This window comes from Rhinatrema bivittatum, chromosome 4 (assembly GCF_901001135.1).
Source record: "Rhinatrema bivittatum chromosome 4, aRhiBiv1.1, whole genome shotgun sequence".
In the NCBI taxonomy this organism is placed as follows: domain Eukaryota; kingdom Metazoa; phylum Chordata; class Amphibia; order Gymnophiona; family Rhinatrematidae; genus Rhinatrema; species Rhinatrema bivittatum.
In genome coordinates, this window is record NC_042618.1 from 323,639,112 (window position 1) to 323,657,204 (window position 18,093).

Consider the following 18,093-nt stretch of genomic DNA (forward strand, 5'->3'; position numbering starts at 1 on the left):
GTTAGGAATTATGAGGAAGGGAATGGTTAATAGAACGGAAAAAGTCTTAATGCCTCTATATTGCTCCATGATGAGACCGCACCTTGAATACTGTGTACAATTCTGGTCGCCGCATCTCAAAAAAGATATAGTTGCGCTGGCGAAGGTACAGAGAAGGGCAACCAAAATGATAAAGGGGATGGAACAGCTCCCCTATGAGGAAAGGCTGAAGAGGTTAGGGCTGTTCAGCTTGGAGAAGAGACGGCTGAGGGGGGATGTGATAGAGGTCTTTAAGATCATGAGAGGACTTGAATGAGTAGATGTGACTCAGTTATTTACACTTTCGAATAATAGAAGGATTAGGGGGCATTCCATGAAGTTAGAAGTAGCACATTTAAGACTAATTGGAGAAATTTATTTTTCACTCAACGCACAATAAAGCTCTGGAGTTTGTTGCCAGAGGATGTGGTTAGTGCAGTTAGTGTAGCTGGGTTCAAAAAAGGTTTGGATAAGTTCTTGCAGGAGAAGTCCATTAATGGCTATTAATCAAGTTTACTTAGGGGTAGATATTAAAAAATACGCGATCGTTTACTTTTGTTCGCGCACCAGGCGCGAACAAAAGTATGCTGGATTTTATAAGATACGCGCGTATCTTATAAAATCCGGGGTCGGCGCACGCAAGAGGGTGCACATTTGTGCAACCTGCGCGCGCCGAGCCCAGCGCGCACTGCCTGTTCCCTCTGAGGCCGCTCCGATTTCGGAGCGGCCTCGGAGGGAACTTTCCTTCGCCCTCCCTTCCCCTACCTATCTCACCCCCCCGGCCCTATCTAAACCCCCCCCCCCCCTACCTTTGTCAGCAAAGTTACGCCTGCTGAAAGCAGGCGTAACTTGACCATGCCACCGGGCCGGCACCACGCCCCCGGGCCCGCCCCTGAAACACCGCGGCACACCCCCGAAACGCCGCGTCGTTTCGGGAATGCCCCCGACACGCCCCCTCCCCACCCCCTCCCCGCCCCTTTTCCAAAGCCCCGGGACTTACGCGCGTCCCGGGGCTTTATGCGCGCCGGCGGCCTATGCAAAATAGGCGCGCAGGCCTTTTAATATCCGCCCCTTAGGGAATAGCCACTGCTATTAATTGCATCAGTAGCATGGGATCTTCTTAGTGTTTGGGTAATTGCCAGGTTCTTGTGGCCTGGTTTTGGCCTCTGTTGGAAACAGGATGCTGGGCTTGATGGACCCTTGGTCCGACCCAGCATGGCAATTTCTTATGTTCTTATGTTCTTAAAACCTGACTGGTTAGGTGTGCCTCCAGGAGAGGATTGGGAAACACTGAGCTAAGTCCTTCACAGTCTTATTGTCTAACTGTATTCTCAAATTCCTGATGTCATCATTAATTGCAAAGCCTCTATCCTTAGACCCTATCTAAACCCTTCCACCAGGGGCTTACCCATGAATAGTTCTGACCTCACAATATCTTAACAATTTTTGCAGTATTGTATGTATCACATGTTGTTTGTTTTGTTTGTGTTTTTGTGTGTGTGCCATTTTATGACTATTATAATACATGTTTTTTCCAGTGTGAGTGGTTTTTAGAGAAGTGGTATATAGCTAAAACAAATACATTTGCACTGCTGATAATGGCTAATTTAGACATTACAAAAGCAATCAATGCCACTTGCACAGTGGTGTCGTGGTACTTCAAAACATCAAGGAAGTTCATTTATTAATCTCTTCTGGAGAGACCTTCCGGATGTCATTATAGATTTTTGAATTTTGAAGAGATTGGTTAACCGAAGTTTTTAATAGCACATATCACATATATACATACAAAAAAATGGAGGAGGTTGGTGGGTTTATGATTATAATATGCTTGAAAAAGGCAGAGTTGCCTACACGGTTATGTGAAACCTTTCCAACTCCTCATAAAACATTTTTCCAGCACTGGATAAGGTGATTTCCACTTGGCGTGTAGGTTATTAAATAATATTAAATAATAAATAAACATCTTATAAGTGACAATAATTTGGCATAACAGTGATATAGAGTTTCACAGTGAGTGAACCGTTTGGTTCCCCTTTTGTTAATTATTAATTTAGACATTAGGCTTTTTTTTCCTGCAAACGGTGACCAAGATTGAATGTCTGGAATGTAGAATTCAGAGACCTTGTTTGAAGTGAGAGGGCAAGAGACAGGTACAGCCCTTATCGGGACACTTGCTGATTGTGTCAATAGGAGAACCATGTTGGCTTGGCACTTGTGGGAGTACAGGTGGTCTCCAAGACACCTGGCTTCTTTACAAATAGGAAGACTGAAAACTGGCCCAAGTGTCGTTTCAGTCTAGTGTCACGGGTTGAGTTTCAGCCAGCATTAGATCCTTTTTCAGGAAACTCACTGCCGATGATTTTGCCTTGATATTTCTAAATAAAATCAAAACTATTCAAGCAGAATGTGTTGCAGATTCACCCATTTCAACAGCTGAACCCTCTGACATGTCTCCCCCCCATTGACATAATTGTCTCCTTCAGTAAATTATCCATAATTAACAAAATTTGACCTCAGCCTGCCATTAACATTGAAACAAATGAAGGTTTTCTCCTCCTCTCAAGATCCTTTACCTCTCAAGCTACTTAAAAATCCAGAGCTGAAGGCAGCCAAGATTCACCCAGCATGTAAGACTTCCCATCTAGATTTGGTCATACCAGAGAATAATAGACTAATTTCTAGCCTGCCCTCTCTAAACAAAATCATAGAGAGAGTAGTGTTTATCCAACGTTCAGCTTTTCTGGAAAAGACTTTATCCTCCCAAGCAGTCAGGATATCATAAGGGCTTCAGTACTGCAACTGAAATTAGTCCTTGCCTTGACAAGGGGAAAGCAGTTCTTGTCGTCTTTTTAGATATGACAGCTGCCTTTGAAACCATTGACCATTATTTGTTGGTTGCCCCTTTGACTGATATTGGAAATTGTGGCTCAGTGCTTGATTGGTTTAAATCTTTTCTTAAAAACAGAATTGAACAGGTTGATTGGAGTTTGAATTCTTCACAACTCCATCCTCTTACCTGCGTACAAGGTTTAGTATTGTCATCAACCCTCTTAAATTTATATCTTTCACCACTGGCTACTTTAATCCAAAACCTAGCTTACAGTTCCTACTTTTATGCGGATGATATCTAGATCGAGGCTAGTTTAGACCCAAAGTCTTCTATGTCTTTAAAAGATTTTAACAAATGCTTAACCAAGAAGATTGCTTTTGGCTTTATTAATTTAAATTGAAAGTCAGAAGCCATGTGGTTCACCAGGAATGTTGACCATGAGACTTTTCCATCTCCTCGGTTGGCTGGTTCCATTAGCCAGCCGAAAGGTGTGTTTCCACTTTGGGACTTAAGCTAGAGTCTGCACTTAACTTTGAGCGTCATGTATCTAATCTAGTTAAGCGATCATATTACTTCTTGTGATTGATTCAACAGTTTAAAACTTTTCTTGAAGTACAAGACCTCAGATCCCTTACATTTTTATTAATCTTGAGCTGCTAGATTATTGTAATTCATTATATCATGGACTTCCTTCAAACTTAATGTACAAACTCCAGATTGTTCAAAATACTGCAGCTAAGTTAGGCCTGGATTCAATAATACCGCCGGGCTCTTTGAATCGCGTGGTACAGGGGGGCGGGGGGGGAGGCGAAGCGGGGGGCGGGCCTGTGAAAGCCCTCAGCGGCTTTCACACCCAATAGTGCCATCATAAAAGGTGGTGCTATTGGGCACGAAATTGGCAGCGAAAAGGGTTCTTACCTTTTCGCTGTCCTCGATGTCTTCGTGGCGTCCACCCCAGTGCCACCCCGACTCCTCCTGTTTCGGTCTTGACGCCGCCCCCATTTAGTGATCACACGCTAAAAGTCCCTTTTTGCGTGCGATCACTTTGGAAAATGACCCCCTTAATCTTTGGGAAAAAGAAATTTAACCATGTCCCTCCCCTTTTACACAAACTTCATTGGTTACCAATCGCATCCTGTATCCTGTTTAAAATTGGGTGCTTCACATTTAAAGCACTTTGATGGAGAACCCCCTGCTTATTTGGCATATCTTCTGTTTCTCTATCAGCCCAGAATGACATTACTTAGATTACCTTCTCCTAAGAAAACTTGTCTGGAATGAACATGAGAAATCTATCTAGCACCTTGTCTCTGGAATACCCTACCATTATCCCTGCAAACTGAAGACGTTTGTAAATTTAGGAAGGGTCTCAAGACCTGGCTATTTTCCAGAATTTCTGACACTTTTTAATATGCTGTAGTTATCCTGAATCCTCATCTTAAATTGTTTATTTTATTGCGTAAGCATGGTGAATTTCTTCCTGTAGACTAATTACGTCAGAGAACAGGTTATTCTGTGTGCCTGAGGAATTGTTTCCTAAGATATATTTTAAGGTGAATTTTCAAAAGTTGCCAGCATAAAAAAATAGCATGCACGTAAAATAGCATGAACACAAGTACATGCTATTTTAGAAACTTCAACATACACGCAAAAATCAGGGTCCGTGAGTACATTTGTGCATGTAAAAAAGCGGGCAGGCCACCTATCTGACTAAATTCCAATTAATCCGATTAAGTAGCGCCTTTGCCACTACTTTTACGGACAAATTAAAATTAATTCGGATAAATAGCAGTGATCCGGCTAAATAATGATTTTATTTAGCTAAGTAGCAGCAGCAGGTGCTACTCAGCCAGCCAAGTCTGAAAAGCACCACCTGACCATCTAAATAGCACGTTTTGGACTTCTCTGACTATTTATTTATTTAGATTTTTATATTCCACTTTTCACAGGACTTCAAAGCAGATTACATGTAGCTGAATAAGTCTAAAAAAAGCACTACTTAGCCAGATACGTTTTAAAAGATACTTATTTGGCTAAATCAGGTAGCCAGATAAGTCTAAAAGTGCTACTTATCTGACTATCTGATTTAGCCACATATGTAGCACTTTTTAGGTTTACTAGCTTTCTGACTTAGTCAAATAAATAACATTTTAAAACTTATCCAGCTACGAAGCACTTTTTTTTTTTTTTAGACTTAGCCGGCCATCTTATATAGCTGGATAAGTCTGAAAATGCTTCTCAGACGGACAAGTAGTGCTTTTTAGACTTGTCGGACTAAGTAGTAATTTTGCCGCTACTTGGCTGGATAAATCAGAACATATGCAGATAAGTGCTGCATCTTATACGGATAAGTCCAAACTTGCACAGCTTGTGGTTTTTACATTCATGAGCACATTTGCGTGCATGTGTGTACTCGTATTTTACAACCTGTGCATGTCGTTTGCGCACAGGTTATAAAATCCTGGAGCAACTTTGCTTGCACCCATATCCATGCGTATATGGGCATGCACGAGCAGCTTTGAAATTTATCCTCCCTGTTTTCCTAGTCAGAAGACGGAGACCAGCTTCTGTAACCTCACAGCCTTAGAGGTCGTTGGTCATACACTGATGGCTGAGCTATAAGACCGAACAGGACAGTGAGAAATCACTCAACACCGAAAGAGAGCACCTTGCAAATGCAATCCTGAAGTATACTATTATTATTATTATTATTATTATTATTATTATTAAGAGTTTTGTAAAGGAAAGAAAAAGGTTGTCAAGTGTCCTGGTATATTCACTATCATATGATCAGTAATAACTAATCAGATTTCTGTATTTGTGCTATTCCATGAAATGATGGATGTATGATATTATCTGGATTTTAGTCTTCCCTACGTAACCTGCTTTTAATTTAAGATTTCTGTCTCATTGTTTTTTAGGGCTGAAAAAACTGAAGTCCTAAGCGAAGATCTTTTGCAGGTAAAGAAAACTTCCATTGTCATTTTTAAATGGTCTTATATTGTGGGGACACAATTGCCTTGTGCCTATAGGAACTCTTTAACAAGTACTGGCCACATAACAAGTCCTTAAATTGTTTTAGAATATTCACACTACGTTAAACACATCCAGTACATGCACTCCAGGCTACAAATTTGCTTTATCTGTACATTTATTGGGGAAGGAAAGGTGTCAAGTCATTTCAGGCTGTTAGGAATCAAACCTAGTAATTTGAGGACCATTTTGGGGACCTGAAGTGAGAAGGAGATGCCTTGAGGCCACATTAGAATGCATTAACCTGATAAAACCTTTGCAGGACAAACATTAGTCCTATTTTTATCCCAAAAATTTGGAACTTGTTTTTCTCTTTTGCAGAGCTGTTGGGTACCCATGCAGATTTGTAAACCAGGCCTAGAATGGATCATAGGTTTTCAAATTTCACCTTGATAAGCTTCCCTTAATTAACGGGCAAGCCCATATTCTGCTCCCTCTGCCTATTTACCAGATGAAAAAAATATCACAGACGTAGCAAGAATCCCCACCCATAATCTGGACATTTTCTTGCTGCTGCAGTTTATTAGATTGTACAGTGGCATCTCAATTATTTTCCAATTTTCTGAGTTCTAGTTGTCATGATCTATCATTGAGATTCAATAAAATCCATCTACAGGTGACTCCCCAGTGACTCGTTTCTGTTCCGAGCCCAGTTTTGCTCAACTTGATAGTGTCCGAACTGCATTATCCTCTGCAGCGTTAGAATGCTAGTCTTGTTCTTCCCTTGGGCTGTGTTTCTTTTATATTGGCCTTTTTTGGGTCCCCGTTTCCCCTTTCCGAATATGGCTGGTGAAAATGGAAGAGTTTTTATTTGTAAATTATGTGTTGGGAATCTAGGCCTCTGCTAGTAGAAATGCTCCCCGCACCTCCCTGCCTCATTTTGGGCACTTGGGATTGTACTGAAACACAGTCATACTATTCAAACCCACTGCTTGATTTGGAAGCAACTAGGAAAAAGATGGTTTGTCTAGGATTTAGGAGTGGGATGGGGTGGGGTGGGGAGTAGGTGATATAATTCACCTTTGTTGACCTAATAATCAAGCATATTACTCACTTTAGTTTCCTCTCAAGTTTTCTGTTTATCTAAAATAGAAACTAGTGAATGGAAAGGAGAATAAGGGTTACATAGAAACATAGAAATGACGGCAAGAGAAGACCAAACGGCCCATCCAGTCTGCCCAGCAAGTTTTGCACTTTTTTTTTTCTCATTCTTATCTGTTACTCTTGGCTCTTGATTCTATTTCCCTTCCACCCCCACCATTAATGTAGAGAGCAGTGTTGGAACTGCCTCTAAGTGAAATATCTAGCTTGATTAGTTAGGGGTAGTAACCACCGCAATAAGCAAGCTATACCCATGCTTATTTGTTTACCCAGACTAAATAATTCAGACCTTGTTGGTTGTTGTCTGTATATAGATCTACTTTTCTTCATTTCCCCTGCCGTTGAAGCAGAGAGTTATGCTGGATATGCATTGAAAGTGAAGTATCTGACTTTCTCCCCTGCCGTTGAAGCAGAGAGCTATGCTAGATATGTATGGAGTATCAGTCTTTCTCCCCTGCCGTAGAAGCAGAGAGTTATGCTGGATAAGCATTGAAAGTGAACTATGAGACTTTCTCCCCTGCCGTTGAAGCAGAGAGCTATGCTGGATATGCATTGAAAGTGAAGTACCAGGCTTATTTGGTTTGGGGTAGTAACTGCCGTAACAAGCCAGCTACTCCCCGCTTTTTTTGTGAATGCAAATCTTTTTCCACGTTTCCTCTTGCCGTTGAAGCTTAGAGCAATGTTGGAGTCGCATTAACCGTGTATATGTTTATTGAATAAGGGTATTATCTCCAGGCAGTAGCCATCATTCCCGTGAGCCACCCACTCTTCATTCACGTCCTCTAGACTTTATGGATCCACAGTGTTTATCCCATGCCCCTTTGAAGTCCTTCACAAATCTGGTCTTCACCACTTCTTCCGGAAGGGCATTCCAGGCATCCACCACCCTCTCCGTGAAGAAATACTTCCTGATATTGGTTCTGAGTCTTCCTCCCTGGAGCTTCAAATCGTGACCTCTGGTTCTGCTGATTTTTTTCCGACTGAAAAGGTTTGTCGTCTTTGGAACATTAAAACCTTTCAAGTATCTGAAAGTCTGTATCATGTCACCTCTGCTCCTCCTTTCCTCCACAGTGTACATATTTAGATTCTTCAATCTCTCCTCATAAGTCATTCGATAAAGACCATTCACCCTTTTGGTCGCCCTTCTCTGGACCACCTCCATCTTGTCCCTGTCTCTTCGGAGATACAGTCTCCAGAACTGAACACAGTACTCCAGGTGAGGCCTCACCAAGGACCTGTACAAGGGGATAATCACTTCCCTTTTCCTACTCGATATCCCTCTCTCTATGCAGCCCAGCATTCTTCTGGCTTTAGCTATCACCTTGTCACATTGTTTCACCGACTTCAGATCATTAGACACTATCACCCCAAGGTCTCTCTCCTGCTCCGTGCACATCAGCCTTTCTCCCCCCATCAAATACAGTTCATTTGGATTTCCACTCCCCATATGCATGACTCTGCACTTCTTGGCATTGAATCTCAGCTGCCATATCTTCGACCACTCTTCCAGCTTCCTTAAATCCCATCTCATTCTCTCCACTCCTTCCAGCGTGTCCATTCTGTTGCAGATCTTAGTGTCATCCGCAAAAAGACAAACCTTACCTTCTATCCCGTCCGTAATGTCGCTCACAAAGATATTGAACAGGACCGGTCCCAACACGGATCCTTGCAGGACACCGCTTAAAACCACTCTCTCTTCAGAGAGAGTTCCATTTACCATCACACATTGTCTTCTGTCCGCCAACCAGTTTGCAATCCAGGCCACCACCTCGGCACTCATTCTTAAGCTTCTCATTTTATTCACCAGTCTCCTGTGCGGGACCGTATCAAAAGCTTTGCTGAAATCCAAGTAGATGACATCAAGTGCTCTTCCTTGATCCAATTCCTTGGTTACCCAGTCAAAAAAGTCTATCAGGTTTGTCTGACAGGATCTTCCCCTGGTGAATCCATGCTGCCTCTGGGTTTGTGAACTTTAAAAAAAAAAAAAAAGTTTCTGGACTAGTTTTAAGAACCTGCAAGAGAGTTTACAAGCTCCTCAAAGTAAATTGGCAAACTTCTTTTCAAAATCCAATCTTAGGTTGGTTTTTTTTCAGTGTCAGAAGTTTTTTGTTTTTTTTTATTGAGAGAAATACACATTTCCTTCCAAAACATGCACAAGAAAGAAGACGACCAAAAAGAATGCTGCATCACAAAATAATCTGGCAACAATCTCTATCATATAAAGCAAAACAAATACATATGTCACGGTCAGGTAAGCTGAGATCAGATATTCCCCCTACAGGAGCAAGGCCAGACTCTGGGGCAAGGATGGATTAGGTCTTCTGCCTATACCAGCCACTTCCCCCACAGGTTGAGCTCTTGGGTTCTTGTGGTCGGTAGGGTTTAGCTGGAACAAGGCACAGACTGGGAGCTGGAGAAAGGCTGGTACTGAGGGCAGGCAGGAGCTAAATACAGGCAGGGCTGAAGACATGGACTGGAACCAAGGGCAAGGCTGGGACTGGGTATAAGTCCTAGATCGGGAGACAATGCTGGGACTGAAAACAGGCGAACAAGAATTTGATGTGAAGGCAAGGTCTGGACTGGAAACAGGGACTGAACAGTACAGGATAAGGACTAGATAGGACAGGACCGGACAGGAGAAGACAAGACTAGACAAGGACAGAACTAGAACAAGCCACAATAAACAAGAAGGCCCGAAGGCCACAAGGCAGGACAAGGAGGCCCAGGAGGCCACTGAGTGAGGCAGGAAGCCTTAGAAGGCCACAGAGTAAGGCAGGGAGCCCTGGAAGGCCAAGGTAGGCCACAAGGCAAGGCAGGAGGGTGAGATGGCTACAAGGCAGGAAAGCATGGCAAGGATGGCAAGGTCAAAGAATTGAGGAGACTTGATGAAGAGGCAAGGAGAGAATGGACAGGCTGGGTTAAATAGGGCTGGAGATGCTGCCCTATGAGATCAGCGAGAAGGCAGCTAGAGTGGCTGTGAGGGAGGTTCTCTGATGACCTCTGCTGGTGGGGGGGCTGTGTAACAAGCAGAATCATGGCACCATACAACATATTATGTGGGCAAGCAATTTTCGAAAGCCAGTTACCTGGGTGAAAATTGCCCTCCTTCTGCATGGGTAAAAGAACAGGTGGGGATCAACAATATGTGTACATTTATCCATGGGAAAAGTAGGAAGGCTCAGAGGTGGGGCTAGGTCAGGGGAGGTGGCAACAACATGCATAGTTTTGCATTTTCAAAAAATGTTTTCAGGGAAAAAGAATTTGCAGAAAAAGCAGGTACAAATCTCTGCAGCTACTTTTTTCTCTAGGCGATTTTAAAAGGGCAAGCATGCGTATATTTTCTCTTTGAAAACTTTTGCAAAGTCCTCGGGATAAAAGTACCCACCGACATTGCAACAAGCCACATAAGCTTTGACAATTGCCCCCAATGCCGCCTGTCTATGAAGTTTATCCTTTTAAATGGCAGCGGAGAATGCTGTTATGATTATGGGTCATGGAGGAAATGATTAAAGGCCACTGCAGATTCCCTTAATTGGCAAATCTTGCATCGGAGTCTGTGCAGGTTCATCCGCTTTACGGGGTGCGTGGCGGTCAGATTCAGTGTGGAGCAGTAAATCCACATCAAGCACATTGAGTGTACCCCTGGATTTGCTGTGGAAAATTTCAGCGACCACCCCCAGTGAATCTAAGGCAAGACCAAAAATCAGGTACATAAGAACATAAAACCAGGCAAATTTCAGCCTGGTTCACAGTGACCTAAGGTTTATAGCCCTTCTGGTGAATGCTCCTGCAATTTGAAAGTACTGATCCTAAGTTATATTAAATTTTGCACTCAGTGTAATGCCTTAGAGGACTACAGTTCATATCAAAAAACTAATCTATCTTTCCTAATTCAAAAAGGCTTGTGCTGAGCAGTGAGGGAATGATCTGTCCCAGGATAAATGCAATAAGCTTCATAGAATAGATGGAAGTTCTGGCAGGTTTAGCCCCCTCCAGAGCAATATTAGCAAAATGTCCCCAGTTTAATACGCATGGTATAGGTTTAGGATTAGCAGTGCATGCATGTGTGTTCTGACAGTACCTTCAAGGCTACAATCTACATTTTCTGGAAGCCAGGCAAGGAGGAGGAGCATCCCTTTAGCAGTAGAAAAGGAAAATAAACCAGGTAAAACAAAGTATACAGGAACCCGGATCACCTGTTGCATTTCTCGGGATATGGCCCATCCACTGGGGGTAAGGCCAAATGTCAACGTCTGGTACCTGGCACATGACCAGAGAAAGAAAGGAGCATATGTCAGGAAAGTATAATGGGGAATTTAAAAAGGTAAAAAAAAAAAAAAAAAAGAAGCCGCATTTCAAATTTCTACTCTGCAATTGATTTTATCGGCAGAGCTCTGGCAGAATGGATGGAGCTCTTGCTGCGTATTGCATTAACGCTGTACTGGTGGGAAATCAGCACTCTCCATGCCCAAAGGTTAATGGGTCTTATATGAGCTACCTTGCTGAGACAGAAAACAGCTTGGTCCTTAGACTTCACTTTTCATCAATACAGTATCTGTTGAGCATGTACTGGTTTATGTTGGATGTTCTAAATCTGAGGCTGTTGTAACAGAGACTGCTTAGCAAATAAAGCAGACTTCTCAGAATATGTAGTGGTTGACTGGACAGCTGGACCAGAACTAAAAAAAAGCTTTTGTTATAAAGGCCACGGATACTCTGACAAATTTTGGCCCTATCTTGTTAGTTGGGACCAGTAGCCACTTCAGCTGCAGTATTAAATGCTGGATAGCAGTAGCCATAACCACTTCAGCCACTTCAGCTGCAGTATTAAATGCTGGATAGCAGAGAGCTGCAGACTACTCGTGGGATCTTTTTCAGGTAGCGATACATGATTTGGACCAAGATAAAAAAATGTTTAAAGATGCTTTTATGAGCTTTTCGGGCCTCATTGAAAGCTTCTTTCAGTGTGACCCATGTTGTCTGGAAAGCCTCGGTTATATCATCATCTTTGGGTAATTCATACGTAGACAAGTGCAAAGTGATGCACTTAAGAAAGAGCCACCCAAATTATGGCTACGCAATGTAAGGTTCCACAATGGGAGTTGCCACCCGGGAAAAGGATCTAGGTGTCATCGTGGATGATATGTTGAAATTCTATGTGTAGCAGTGGCCAAGAAGGCAATTAGAATGCTAGGAATTACTAGGAAAGGAATGGAGAATAAAACAGAGAATATCATAATGTCTCTGTATTGCTCTATGGTGAATGTTGAATATTGTGTGCAATTCTGGTCACTGCATCTCAAAAAAATATATAGTGGAATTATAAAAGGTACAGAGAAGGGTGATCAAAATGATAAAAGGAATGGAACAATTCCCCTATGAAGAAAGGCTAAAGAGGACTCTTCAGCTTGGGGAAGAGAGGGCTGAAGGGAGATCTGATAGAGATCTACAAAATAATGAGTGAAGTGGAACAGGTGAATGTAAATTGGTTATTTACTCTTTCAAAAAGTACAAAAATTAGGTGACACACATTGAAGTTACTAGGAAATACAATTAAGACAAATAGGAGAAAATATTTTTTTACTCAATGCATAATTAAACTCTGGAATTCATATCCGGAGGATATGAATTCCAGAATACTGTTCAAATACAGAATACTGTTCAAAGTTCTAACCATCACCCACAAAGCGATTTCCAACATCACACCTTTGGATCTCAAATTCCCTCTCAGATTGCACTTACCATCCAGGCCGGTAAGAGCAGCATATAAACACACCCTCCAGGTTCCCTTTCTAAAAACAACTTCAGGATTGAGAGCCCTCTCAGCGTCTGGTCCAAAACACTGGAATTCTCTCCCTCCAGACCTACGGCTAGAACACTGCCCGGTTACTTTTAAGAAAAGACTCAAAACCTGGTTGTTCAATCAGGCCTTTTCCCATTCAGATAATCCTCTGAATTAAATTCCTCCCGTTCCCCAGCAGTATTACACCCTTCCTATTCATTTATATCTCCTTAGTCAAAAAAATTTCATGTCCAGATTTTGCCCCTCTACTTAGCTCCTGTTGCCTTCACTACGGTTCACATACCTATTCCTCACCCCACTAGCCGTTTATTATATTGTACAGTGACACCCTTATATGCCCCTCTGTTCCATGATTTCAATTTGGTGCAATACCTTAGCGTCAACCCCTAGTTTTCTGTTTCTTAGTTCAAGACCTAAGCCTAAGCCTCTGCGACCACGGATGTATTATATTTACTCTCTCTGGGACACTGTTTTCTGTACAAATGTTAAATGTTGTTCTGCTTGTTTGTTGGTTAATAAGATATTTATTATTAGTTCTTTGTAATTGTTCACATTTGAAGCTCTGTTAATGTTCTATGTAATTGCTTTCATTTACCGAAGCACTGTTTTCTGTTCAATGTAAACCGAACTGATTTGTAAACCCTTACAAGAATTTCGGTATATAAAACTGTTAAATAAATAAATATGGTAAAAGCTGTTAGTGTAGCTGGGTTTTAAAAAGGTCTGAAGAAGTTCCTGGAAGAAAAGTCCATAAACCATTATTAAGGTGGACTTGGGGAAATCTAGTGCTTATCCCTAGGTTAAGCAGCATGAAATCTGTCAACTTTGGGATCCTGCTAGATACTTGTGACCTAGATTGACCACTGTTTGAAACAGGATACTGGGCCTCATGAATCTTTGGTCTGACACAGTATGGCAAATCTTATGATCCAATAAATGGTATCATGGTCTACAAAGATCCCATTTTTCCAGGATTAGTTGGCTGCTAAATTTCTGAACCTTTGGTATTCTCCCAAGACACACACAAGTGTAGTTTAAAATTTTCTGTCCAGTGCCTTGATATGTTACTACATCTGTCTTTTACACATAACTTATACAATCCATTAAAGAAGCAGTAGCTGCTCTTCAAAACCAAAACCCAAATTTGGTATGAGTACATAAGAACATGCCATATTGGGTCAGACCAAGGGTCCATCAAGCTCAGTATCCTGTTTCCAACAGTGGCCAATCCAGGCTACAAGTACCTAGCAAGTACCCAAAAACTAAGTCTATCCCATACTACTGATGCTAGTAATAGTAGTGGCTATTTTTTAAGTCAACTTAATTAATAGTAGGTAATGGACTTCTCCTCCAAGAATGTATCCAATCCTTTTTTAAATACAGCTACACTAACTGCACTGATCACATCCTCTGGCAACAAATTCCAGAGTTTAATTATGCGTTGAGTGAAAAAGAACTTTCTCCGATTAGTTTTAAATGTGCCACATGCTAACTTCATGGAGTGCCCCCTAGTCTTTCTATTATCTAAAAGAGTAAATAACTGATTCATATTAACCCGTTCTTGACCTCTCATGATTTTAAACACCTCTATCATATCCCCCCTCAGCCGTCTCTTCTTCAAGCTGAACAGCCCTAACTCTTTAATCTTTCCTCATAGGGGAGCTGTTCCATCGCCTTTATCATTTTGGTTGCCCTTCTCTGTACCTTCTCTATTGCAAATATATCTTTTTTGAGATGCTGCGACCAGAATTGTACACAATATTCAAGGTGCAGTCTCACCATGGAGCGATACAGAGGATTTATGACATTTTCTGTTTTATTCACCATTCCCTTTCTAATAATTCCCAACATTTTGTTTGCTTTTTTGACTGCCGCAGCACACTGTACCGACGATTTCAATGTGTTATCCACTATGACGCCTAGATCTCTTTCTTGGGTGAGAGCACCTAATATGGAACCCAACATTGTGTAACTATAGCATGGGGTTATTTTTCCCTCTATGCATCACCTTGCACTTATCCACATTAAATTTCATCTGCCATTTGGATGCCCAATTTTCCAGTCTTAGAAGGTTTTCCTGCAATTTATCACAATCTGCTTGTGATTTAACTACTCTGAACAGTGTGGTTACTTGTTTCTGAAATGGTTCTGTTGTAGAGCAAATTAGGGTTCCTATTAAATTAACTAGGAAATGAGGGACCCATGGTCTTCTTTTTTTCTCTTTCCCTATTATCTCCCCCCTCTCCATCATTCTCAGGCAGGGCTGTAACTAGGGTGGGTGAGAGGGGAAGCCACACAGGGTGGTAAGCCCCTTTGGGGGGCAGAAAAATGACTGAAATGCAAGCACGGGCCAGCACTGGATTAGAAGTCAGGAAGATTGCCAGTCTCCTATCAGGATGGTGGTGGTGGAGGGGAGGAGGGGATAGAGCAGAAAACAATTGGGGATGAAAGGAATGGAGAGAGAGAGGCATGGATCAGGGCAGGGGGAGATATAAATAAACTTTCCTTCCATGGGCGTTAAGATGCCTCATTAAGGCACTTTTCTCAGACCAACTACTGTGGTATTTTTGAAACAGCTTTTGATTGGTGGTCCAGGGCGTGAAGAAGAGGGAGCCTACAAGGCTGTTGACCATTTATACGGCCCTTCTTAATGTATTTATGCCAAGGAGCAATGCACAATGAAGTGCAAAGATACAGAGTGTGGGATGTCTGCAAGTAGATCTCATACCTCAAGGAGAATTGCACACAGGAACTATGAATTTAGAGCTCTTAATCAGAAAGCAGGGGCTTTAATCCGGAAATGGCCAGAGGAAGCCTTGTTACCAAAACTTAAGTTTTGAAATTCATTTTGAAAACTCTTTTGTGCAGGTGGAAAAGCGGCTGGAGCTGGTCAAGCAGGTTACCCACAGCACTCACAAGAAGCTGACAGCCTGCCTGCAGGGGCACCAAGGCGTGGACTCTGACAAGCGATCCGTAAGTTCCTGGTTCCGTGTTTTTTTTACGGCAGGCTTTGGATATAGAGGGAAATACGGCCCAGGCGGGCAGTTTGCCGTGCCCACGAGCGCCTGTAGAACACCCCACTGCTCTGTGTGGAGATTCCACCACTGTTTTAGCCAGTCACATTATGTATCTCTCAGGTCTTTTTTTTTTCTTTTGTTGATTACTCTCGGTAGGATTATACAATATCACTTTCAACTTTGAAAAGAATAATACAGTTGCACTGTCAATTCCCGTGGAAAGAGCCAACTGTCGCGTGCTGATGACATCATAGGTTGGTTTTGGAATAGATGGAACCAGTACAGGAAAGCAAACTATAATATCATTCATTATCTGTTGGGTGTTAGTAATATGATGAAGACTTGTAACTGTGTCCGAAGGAAGATGCAGAACCAATACTCTTACAAGTGTTTCCCATTGTTAACCTAGTTTCCTGTAAGGAATCTGACTTTATGAGACCATCGTGTCTGCATGTCTGTCTTTTTCCCATAATTTTTGAATTGTTCTTCCAATTTCATTCAAATTTGTACCACAGTCAGTAGAATACCCAGTGATCCCCGGTTCGCAGATTTCAAGCACCCTTGATGCCCCCTTATAGTTCCTTTTTCCTTTAGAGAAACAGACCAGTTTAGCACTGTTCAGTTGAAATCTCAGGGAGATCAGAGATGATATAATCAAGCATTTTGGTTAACAATGAGCATTTTTAAAGCTGCCATGCCATTGGTTAGTGCCTGTTGTTACCAGCTGACTCCATTTCTTGCCTCGATTCCTAGAGGGAAAACCCACCTCTAATGTTTAATGATGGATCTATTACACAGAAATTCACATCACGAATGTTGTCATAACCAGGTGCAAATTTCTGTACCAAAGAGGAAAGTAGGCATCATAAAATGTTCATACACCTGGTTAATGAAGATTATGCATGAGCATTTATTAACCTGCCAAGCAGGCAACTGGGAAGACATTTGTTTATGGCATCAAAGGCATGCATACTTGCAGCTTTAATGTTTGTATCAGGCCACCAAGATGGTTGCAATCTTCTTCCTTCCTTGACCACATCTACCTAGGAGCAGGGCCCACCTCCTCCTCGGTTGTGCCCCCCCTACCTGTTTCGGCGCTGACTGTGTACTTCTCAGGGCGCCGAGCCATAGGGGGCGCCGAAGAGCAGCCACGTGATGCCGCAAGCGGGGCCTATCCCACTCGCGGCAAAGAGAAATAGAAACAGTCAGTGCCGAAACAGGTAGGGGAGGGGGGCGCGACACTGAGAAGCACACAGTCTCTATTTCTGTTTGCTGCAAGCAGGATAGGCCCCGCTTGCGGCACCACGTGGCTGCTCTTCAGTGCCCACTATGGCTCGGCGCCCTAGGCGACCGCCGAAGTTCGCCTAATGGATGCGCCGGCCCTGCCTAGGAATAAAAATGACTGTAAAGAAGATGCCACTATTTCAATGAACTGATACTAAAATGAGAAATAATAGAGGAAAAAATAATGTATCAACATGAAATTTTGGAAATCAGTTTAAGGCATTCAACTCTACACAAAAATTAAGAATAAATGTAACTGGTGTTGGAACCTTTACCTGTAAAGTGGGCACTGTCAGGATAAGGACAGGAGTACTATCATGGTCCAAAACAAAGTTGGCATCTTTTCTCGTATTTTCATTATGAAAGATTTTATTTTATTTTATTTTATTTTAGAGTGGTGGTTTTCAACTCTAGCCCTTATGGTCCCCAAACAGGCCTGGATTTCAGGGTGAGAAAAGTATGGAATGAACCCGATTCTTTTTCCAAATGTATGCGAATATATCTCATGAAAGCCAGACCTGCTGGAGGGCCACCAGGAACAAGGCGGAGAGCCACAGATTTAAGGGCCCAATCTCACTCTGTTTATATCTTATAGCCTGGTGAGCTTTCAGGCTATGTGCGTCAGCTGTGAGCATCTGCACAGCTAGCAGCTGACTACATTTAGATCTATTTTACTTGTTTTATATTTTTTGTGCTATGTTTTAGGAGATTCCATTTTGCTACCACTTACTTAAAATTGATTCAAAACGAAAGCTGATTTGTTGAGCCTTCAAAATTAATTATAACCGATTGCCTTCCTCTGTCAAGGCAAATTGTTTGGATGATGTATCTTCCAGTTGGATATTTTCCAAAAGCAACTTATTATTTATGTATTGCATTATATTATAACTTCTTCTTATTATTGTATTTATTTATTTCACTTATATTCTGCAATTCTAAGCATATTCATTGCAGATTACAATATACATGCATAAAATACAGAAAGTGAATACAACAATAAAAAT

The 18,093-nt window shown here is 42.0% G+C and overlaps 1 protein-coding gene across 5 annotated transcripts in view; it reads left to right on the forward strand.

Moving 5' to 3' along the window:
• ARHGAP44 (Rho GTPase activating protein 44) overlaps positions 1-18,093 on the forward strand; it is a 413,328-nt gene that overhangs the window by 202,924 nt on the left and 192,311 nt on the right. For 4 of the 5 annotated variants that reach the window (XR_003856511.1, XR_003856512.1, XM_029600314.1 and 1 more), the window contains exons 2-3: positions 5,773-5,812; positions 15,657-15,761. Coding sequence is in view for 2 of the 5 variants with exons in the window: in XM_029600314.1 (XP_029456174.1) it covers positions 5,773-5,812; positions 15,657-15,761 (145 nt within the window). In the remaining 3 variants the exon portion in view is untranslated. Of the gene's footprint in view, positions 1-5,427; positions 5,540-5,772; positions 5,813-15,656; positions 15,762-18,093 lie in introns of those variants that run through there. The other variant, XM_029600316.1, reaches the window with a different exon arrangement.